Source organism: Gouania willdenowi, chromosome 8 (assembly GCF_900634775.1).
Source record: "Gouania willdenowi chromosome 8, fGouWil2.1, whole genome shotgun sequence".
NCBI lineage: Eukaryota > Metazoa > Chordata > Actinopteri > Blenniiformes > Gobiesocidae > Gouania > Gouania willdenowi.
The window spans coordinates 22228272-22237746 of NC_041051.1; the positions used below are offsets into that span (position 1 = coordinate 22228272).

At 40.3% G+C, this 9475-nt stretch overlaps 1 protein-coding gene across 1 annotated transcript; it reads right to left on the bottom strand.

Moving 5' to 3' along the window:
• Positions 1-4369: 4369 nt before the first annotated feature.
• On the bottom strand, positions 4370-8565 carry LOC114468409 (neurogenic differentiation factor 2-like). The gene is made up of 2 exons (XM_028455289.1): positions 8336-8565; positions 4370-6289 (listed from the first exon to the last, which is right to left on the bottom strand). The coding sequence occupies exon 2, from the start codon at positions 6280-6282 to the stop codon at positions 5200-5202; it is 1083 nt and encodes a 360-aa protein (XP_028311090.1). The 5' UTR covers positions 6283-6289; positions 8336-8565; the 3' UTR covers positions 4370-5199.
• Between the last annotated feature and the right edge of the window lie 910 nt (positions 8566-9475).

Below are 9475 nucleotides of genomic sequence, written 5' to 3' on the forward strand. Positions count from 1 at the left end.
TGTTTAGGGCGGGACATCGAGACGTTTCTCAGAAACTCCAGATATTAGCTTTAAGTAGTCAATTATGGCCAAATGAGTATGTGTTTGAAGGTTGGATGTACAAAGAGGTGTACATACTCTATACTCTGTAGTGTTATAAAGGGATATATTTGTGGGTGCAAAGTAAAATAGTGTGTGTGATTTCCCCTGTGTAATTCTATGGGACATGCGCATGATAAATTGATAAATAAAGTTTGCACCAACGTTGTGAGGTTGACTTTTCTTCTTTTTTGCCTGGTGTGTGGTGTTGGATGCTGGCTTCTTAAGGGTGTGTCCATTTCCATAGCAGAATCTGTTTGGTAACTGGCTCTTGTTCTGCTTGTTGCCATAGTTCTTCATTGCTTATCTATCTATCTATCTATCTATCTATCTATCTATCTATCTATCTATCTATCTATCTATCTATCTATCTATCTATCTATCTATCTATCTATCTATCTTTGCCACCAGCTCTATAGGAGCATGATGGTGAATAAATATGTGACTAATTATTGTTTCCTTTAATAAATCAAATAAGCTTTAAAGTTAAAGTCACTTCCTGTGGTCCACAATAAGGGAGATGCATTAAGTAAAACTAAATCTCACACCGTCTTTTCTTATATGGTGAACACTAGTCTGTAGATTGATTTGTGTTGATGTGTAGGAATTGGAATGATGCATGATGGACAGCAAATGATGGCAAAGCAGATTAAAGGTGAAGATGAGCAGCGCAGATGAAGGAGAGATGAAAGGAGAAGGGAGGTCATCCTGTGTGTGTGTGTGTGTGTGTTTGTGTGTGTGTGTGTGTGTGTGTGTGTGTGTGTGTGTGTGTGTGTTGAGGGGTGATCAGTGAGGTGGATGCGATACCATGTGACAGGTCCAGCTGGGAAACTGCCCGCCCCCCAGCATTGCAAACTGGTCAATATGGAGGCCAATTACTGCTGCCCATGTGACCAGGGCATCATCCAACCCTATCATAACACACACACACGCATGCGCGTGCACTTCATGCCATCTGTGCAGACCAGCAACGACCCTCCACCTTCTGATCCAGTCCTTGTGCACGCTACTTAACCTCCTAAACAGGAAGCATGCATGTCCCTGGTACAGATCGTCATCCGTGACCTTCACCATCATCTCATTTTATCAACAGGCACTACAAACAACACGTCTATCCACACGTTAGAGGCATCAAATATGTCGGACACCCGGATGTATCTCGCTGTCCGTGCAGAGGTCCACATCGCCCGTACCAGCGGTTGGACACTATGGCACAGACTCCACCGTGCGTCATTGCGCACTACAAACAGCTGGGGTGTGTTTTTCTTTGCTATGGTGGGCCAGGGAAAGGCCCGTGTCCTGTGCAGAATGGGATGGGGTAATGACTTGGTTATGGCAAAAAAAAAAAAAAAAGCTTTGGCTGAAGTCTGCACGACTATTTCCTCTGCTCACACGTGGACACAATTCCATTTGATACATTAGCGCAGGTGCCTAAATTATACTGTTGTCTCTTTGCACCCTAAAAAGAGATTACAATCACTCTCTGTTTTATTATATTTTGTGTCCATTTCAGCTGTATTACGTGTATTTTAAACATCTACAGATTGCAAAAGATATACAGTAGTTCCCAAACAAATCACCGTCAGTCCTGTTTTCTTTTTTTCTTCTTTTTTGCAAATAAAACACAAAAACACGCTCCGTTATTATTTTAGCTAGACGTTAATTGGAATTCACACCATAGCACTTGTGACATTTTGATAATCGCACTATTGACTGTTATGTCGGACAAACACTTGATTTTTTTTTTCTTCCCTTTACCAAGTTGAGTGAGAAAATGAGTGGGCATGAAGATGATAATTTAAACAGCGAGATTCATTCACTCACTTTTCATCCTGAGTGGAACACAGAGTATCATTAGAAGTTTTTTTTCTCCTTTTAGTCTGACTGATTTAAAATTCTAGCGAATGGTTTTTTTTTTTTTTTTTTGTTTTTTTTTTTTGCGCAAAATGTGAAATTAAATGAGTATATAACAAGAAAAATATATTCTAATGTTGCTTATGCAATAGTTCACATTTGCCTTTATTTGTTGAGGTGCTGAGAAAAAGAATCCAATAAACATTTTTAAATATTACAAAAAGTTTCAATGCACACTTTAAGTTGCAACTTTAAATTTTTAGCACTTGAAAAATAAGCGGGTTTTTTATTTTTATTATTATTAGGTGTAAACTAAACGAAAGGTGTCATAACATATGTTCTTTGATAGCTTATTTTATATTTGAAAAAAAAAAAAAAAAAAAAATCAAAATCCTGCGCGTGCACGGCGATAAGTGTGTGTGGTGTGTGTGGTGTGTGTGTGTGTGTGTGTGTGTGTGTGTGGTGTGTGTGTGTGTGTGTGTGTGTGTGTGTGTGTGTTTTAAACGTTCTGGATAATGAACAGATGTTGCAAAAATGTAGGAAGGCAACGTGGACTCCAGGCAGCGCGCTTTGGCCCGGTGAACTGGCGCACACATGGGTGGGTCGTCCTCTCCGGAGCTTCTGGTGCTGCTGCTGGGGGAACATTAAGGGGCTTGGCACGGCCTCTCTTCTATACCAGCCTGCCAGCCTGTCTGCCACACACACACACACACACACACACACACACACACACACACACACACACACACACACACACACACACACACACACACACACACACACACACACACACATAGATGATGCGGAGGTGCAACGTTTTATTTTATTTTTGATAAATGCTTTCACATGTAAAGTTGCTGTAATCCATGCATTGAGGCCAAAAGGAACCCAGGCCCTGAACGCAACATCGAAGGTGTGCTACGAAATGCAAAGCGGGGCCTCAGTGTTTTGACATTGGCTTTCATTTCATGCAGCGTAGTTGTTGTTGTTTTTTTATTTTATTTTTTTTTTTTATTTTCATTTCTCAGAAAGGCCGGTGGATTTATATATATATATATTTAATGTAATTCTTTGCCAGCATGGTAAATATAAATGTGTGAAAAATTAAGCTAAACATCATTATCTATTTGTGTCATATTGACATATTTATATTTGTTGTTGTTATTTTTTGCTAAATATAACCAGACGTATTTTGGAAGACCAAGATGATATATATTTTTGTTGTTGTTTTCAGTGTAAATGTAATGTAAATAATAAATAAATGTGCTTTATAAAGCAGCGTATAAAAATACATCACTATAAAGATGGTGACAATTTCTTAAAAACGCTTAATTTTTAGGTGTTATAACTATAAGACTAAATACTGGACATGCCCGAACATGTTCAAGTGTGGTAATGTGAGCAGTGTTTTTCAACCGGTGTCGGGACCCCATGTGGGGTCGCGTGGAGTTTAAATTGGGTCGCCTTAAATGTCTAGTATTTGATATAAAAAAAAATGTTTTAAAAAAATGATTCTTATTATTTTTTAATTGTAAAATTTTACACAATAAAACAACACACACAATCTGAAAGAACTATATTATATATACTTTCACTTTGTGAAATATATATCTAGTTGATAATAATAGTAAAAGGCAGTATAAAAATATCTGAGCTGGCACAAATTGTTTCTAACACTGGCAGCTCTATAAGGAACAAACTTAAACAAAAACTAATTCTAGAGAAAAAAAAATGTATTTGGGGTTGCCATAAATTATTGATATTAAAATGGATCACGATCCAAAAACGGTTGGAAACCATCGGATGAGAGGATTCAACACAAAAGCGCTGGTGGTTGTGCGCGTGTCTCAGGACAGGTAAGGCAGCTCTCCGAGGTGCTGAACGGGCTTCAGATGAATTCTTATGAGACCTGATAACTTCAAATGCAACATTTCAAGTGAACTTTGTTAAACATAAAGTCCAGCCATTCCATATATGCTGTAATTTCTTGTTTTTTATTTAAATTTGACAGATTAATTCATCTGAAAATGTGCTTAGTTTTTGTTTTTTCACCAGGACTCATCTTATTTTTGTTTTTCCTTTCTTTTTTCACATTGAACACCCCATGCCTCAGATGAACTCTAGCAGGTAGTGGCACCATGCCTGACAATTGATCATCCATAAAGATTAGATTCATTTTAAGCTCCAAACACCTACTGACACTCAGAAGCTTAATCTTATTAAGCATTTCATCATCATCATCATCATCATCATCTTCATCTTCTTCTTTGTTAGTATATATAACTGGTATAAAAACAATTCAAGAGTGCACAGTGTGATTTGATGTCATTTTATTTTACCACACATTTTAGGTGAATACAAAGTTGAAAGACTTTTATTTAAAAAAAACAAAAAAAAAAAACCAACAACAATCAATGCACAGCAACACATGGGTCCCTTTAGACTATCAACATTAATTACAAAAACTAACACAATGAATACGTGCAATAATAATAATAATAATAATAATAATAATAATAATAATAATAATAATAATAATAAAGATGATGGTCATAACAATAATAATAATATTAAAAAGATAATGGTCATAATAGTAATTATATAAATTAGAACAAGAGGCCAACTGATGAAAAATAAATAAGAACAAATACATAGTGAATATTATGGTTTTTACTTTCTTTTGTAAACGTGCATGTGTTTGTGTGCGTGTGTGCGTGTGTGTGGAATGTGTGTGTTTCTTGCTCTGTGTGGGTCTCGCTGGGTTTTGCATAGTGAAAAAAGGTTGATTTGCCAAAACAACAGAACCGATACATTTTCTCTGTAACTGTGTGCTTATGTTTAGTGGTGTGTTTTACTTTATTTTGTGCATGGATATTTGCTTCAGGCTATGCTTGATTAATGGATTGATTGATTTATTAATTGATTGATTGATTGATTGATTGGTTGATATAAGTTATAGGGGCTTTAAACTTTAACTCACACTCATCAAAATGCATATACAATCTCCAATACAAACACAAATCACACATCGACTATTTTCTCTATGGTCTCATGGGGTTTCTGCTGTAGTGTTGGTTCACTCGCGATCACGCAACTGCATCTGGTGAAATAATAATGATAATTAAAAGAAAAATATTGTTCACAGCGAATGTAAACCTTTAAAAAAAAAAAAAAAAAAAAAATCCTTGTTCGTGGGTCAGTTTATCAGGTAAAAATGTGCCGTGGTTAGAGATAAACTGATGATTGCCAAACGGACGCGCTTCGCCTTCAGTTGTGAAAAAACGCGTTGAGTTCATCGTACACAGGTACAGGTGCTCGTTCGTGGTGTAAGTGCATGTCGTGGTAAGGCAGGACGTTTTCCGAGTGAATGCCGCTCCGGGAGCCCGAGGAGCCAAACACGAGGTTGTGGGTCCCTGTGGCCCTAGAGCCAGGCATGCCGGAGTAATGCATAGAATAGTGGTATGACCCTCTCTCCGTGTCCGGGGAGGCAGAGCCTTGGTGCTTCAGGGAAAAGTTTCCATTGATGCAAAGCGGCGGACTGGCAGGCCCCTCGTACTCAGGGCTGTTATACTCCGGGGACCCGCTCCCACCATACGAATCATAGGCCGAGCAGTAACCGTGTGTCCTCAGCGGGTGCGCGTTCGAGCCCGTCTGACAGTGTGGGCTGGACAGACGCGCGCACTGGTACGGGTAGGAATGCACGGGGAATGAACCGGACCCGTACCTCCCTCCCTCCTGGCACTGCTCGGTAAGAAAGTTGCGGGAGTTGAGCTGCAAGCAGCCCGCCACAAGGTTGGTGGTGGGCTGGGAGAGTCCTTTACAAAGAGTCTGAACGTAGGACACAAGGTCAGGCCTTTTCCCGCAGCGGAGGATCTCTGACAGGGCCCAGATGTAGTTTTTGGCCAAGCGCAGCGTCTCGATTTTGGACAGTTTTTGCGTTTTGGAGTAGCATGGAACTACTTTACGCAGATTGTCAAGCGCAGAGTTCAGGTCGTGCATGCGTGTGCGCTCCCGAGCATTGGCTTTTACCCTCCGCATTTTGGAGCGCTCCACGCGGGCCGGTGTCATTTTACGCTTCTTGGGGCCCCTTTTCTTGGGCCTGTCCCCTTCTGTATCCTCCCCGTCATCCTCTTCATCATGGTCGTCGTCTTCATCATCATCCTCTCCTGCGTGCTCAGACTGTGTCCGACTGTCTCCTATCAGGTCAGAACTGTCGTCATGTGTTTCTTGGTCCTCATCTTTGACCTTGGGGACGACGTCGTCGTCGTCGTCGTCACTCTCCTCCACCCAGCCTGAGTATTTCTGCACGCTGGGAAGCAACGAGGGGTCATTGAACAGCCGTGTCAACATCGTGACTCTGGAGGGAGAAAACATGATTTAAATGAGGCCTTGGGCAGGCAGAGAAATAATAAGAGTTGTGTCATTATGGGTACTAATATAGTGGGACACAATTTCTGAAATGTGCTGTATATAGAAAAATCGCAAACGCTTTTAAAAACCTCATTTTTTTTATGAAGGTAAATGAAAAATAAATAAATAAATAATAATCACCATGAGAGAAAAATGTGGGAGCTCACATATGAAAAACAGCTCAGTCCTAATTTAAGGGTGTACAAAAATATTGGGACACTATTTTACAAATGCGCACTGAAGAAAAAAAGCAAAAAAAAAAAGCAAATGCTTTTAAATTACTCCTTTTAGTATGAAGCTGAATTGCACCATGAGAAGAAAAAAAAAAAAACCTGACAAAATTTGGGGGCTCACTGTGAAAAACAGCCCAGCCTTATACATACTGTATAACTGCCAGCTGGGTGCGCGTTTAATTCCCCACTGTTATTCGTGTGCCCTGTCGTGTCCTATCACAGCAGGTCCTCGCGGTAGGGGCCACATTATAGGTCCCACGGGGGCTCCCACTTTCACTCCTCCTGACGCCCATATATAAACTCCTGGCTGCATTCCAACACTATTCATTTAACACCACTGTTTAGGGGCATTTATTTGACCGTTTCGTTTGGCAATATAATAATAATAATAATAATAATAATAATAATAATAATAATAATAATAATAATAATAATAATAATAATAATAATAATAGACACTTCCTCGTTGATTTGTTCTTTTCAAGAAAATAAAAACGTTGATGATGTGATTTCATTTTTCTCCTTAAACTCTATTTATCATTATTCTAGCAGCTCCACTCACAGCCCATGTTAAGGTGGGCCGTGATGGTTGGGTAATTATCTCTGGGGGTGTGCCAGGGGCAAAATCTAGTTTTTAAATCTGAGGCTCAGGAGGTTTTGCTCAATTAGAAGAAAAAACACAGCAACGTTTAATTAACAGACCGTGCAGCGAACACGAAATAGATTTCACACATAATTCAATATGCACGACTGCGCGATGACGTTTGTCCCAACATTCTTGGTTACAGATGGAAACGGCTTGTTTCTTTTTAGCCCTCGTTATATATATATATATATATATATATATATATATATATATATATATATATATATATATATATATATATATATATATATTTATTGCGCGCAAGCCCCCTCCTGCTTTAATGCATAGCTCTGCGATAGATTGGTAGAGATATAAGTGGACAAACAGAGATAAATCACACTGCAGACAGCCTGTCACTATCCATGGTACTGTCCAACCCTTTCGTTTGCTCTGATACTGCAAATCATCGTGGAAGTCATTAACAAATCCCCATTAAATACACGACGGCTGCTAAAATCCTATAATCACGCACTCTTTCCTCTCTCTCTCTCTCTCTCTCCTCTCTCTCTCTCTCTCTCTCTCTCTCTCTCTCTCTCTCCTCCTCTCTCTCTCTCTCTCTCTCGGACAAACACTAGATTCCTTTTGTGTCTCATGATCACAGTTCAGACACTGGAATCTGCTAATCAAATTATAGGGTCCGATAAAATCTATTTACAACAAGCGCGCTGGTTTCATTGGCCACTCACACCACTCAGGGAAAGAAACAGGACTAAGTGACGATTATCTTTTGACCAAAGCATATTTGTTTATATTTTCCATGATTCAGGTATAAATTTGAACGACAAGCGATGCAAGGAGATCATTTGAATTAGGATCTGTAGGTCTGTAAACGCACTTCTGAAATACAATAAACTCAAAGAGAAAGTGACAATTTAAAAAAAAAAAAAAAAAATGGGTCTCCTAGCCTGCAGCACTCAGGTGAGACCTTTGCATTTCAATATCAGAACAAAGTGATCTTCTGTTAACACTCTGATGGATGAATGCTATATGTGAAAATATGACACTAAAATGCATCACTTCATCAGGTAACAGATGCGTTTTTCTCCTCCATTTTGGCTGTGTGCGTATCAGCAGCATCCGCTAATTGTCCATCAGTGCTGTTGTTCCAACTTACCTGAGCTCGGGCTCTTCACAGAAGACAAGAAAACAAACACGAGCCTCAGACCATCATCTTCGGGGTACCGCGCACCGAGGCTCTCTGTGGGTGTGCGGGACGCGGCTGGTGCATGGACGGGGTGTGCAGAGGTGCCTCCTTCAGCAGTGCGCGCACCCGGATAACCAGAGTCCTGTGCGTCTCCGTGCGTCTGCGTGTTCATACGTGTGTGTCAGAGGCGTGTGTGTGTGTGTGTGAGAGAGAGAGAGAGAGAGAGAGAGAGAGAGAGAGAGAGAGAGAGAGAGAGAGACTATGCCCGCCGATATGGATGGCATGTCACCGGCAAGAGCCATCACATGTGAGCCCGGTGATTGACATGCGCCCGCATTCGTGGAGATTTACCCTCCCGAGGGGAAGAGAGAGAAAGAGAGAGAGAGAGGAGAAGGACGAGGGAGGGGAGGAAGGGGGCTTCGCCATCTGTCACAACGAGAGTGCTCACACAGCCAGAAAATAGAAGAAAAAACAGAGAGAGGCAGAGAATAAGAAGAAGGGGCCACAAAATTCATCATTGTTGACCCTGGGTTGCAGCTTCTGCACCTACCTATACCTCTAAGTGATCACAATCAGTTTGGGGAAGATATAGCTCAATATAATATCATATTTCCAATTGTCATTGTCATTTTATAAGCAGTTTAGATAGTCTTTCCATGGTGTCAATCATTTCTATTGCAAAAATGTCAGGAAAACACAATTAAACAGATTAAATATATAGTTGTTCTGCTGACATTAAAGTGCATATAGCAAACATCAAGATGTATTTAGAGGAGCATAGAGCTGGATTTGTGAAAAAAAAAATAAACATTCATTTTAAGTGTTTAATGCTAATGGGTGATACAGCCTTCAAACCCAAAAAGAATGATCCCACAGACATACAGTATCTGCCTATGCCTTGAACAGGCTGTGATGCATTTTGTACTGCAATTCTGGTACCGAATATCCAGAATGCGCGTTCTTGATGGCTTGGAGAGGAGTCCACTCTGCCGGAAATAAAGAAAAAGAAGAAGACAGCTTGAAGACTATGGAAGAAGACAAGCACTCCTGGTTGGTTCCGCAGAGGCATGCTCGGAGGTCTTGCAGTAACCAGCCACATCATGACCGGCG

Excerpts from the sequence above, each read along its gene's own strand:
- LOC114468409 (XM_028455289.1), bottom strand. The coding sequence starts at position 6,282 with ATGTTGACACGGCTGTTCAATGACCCCTCGTTGCTTCCCAGCGTGCAG.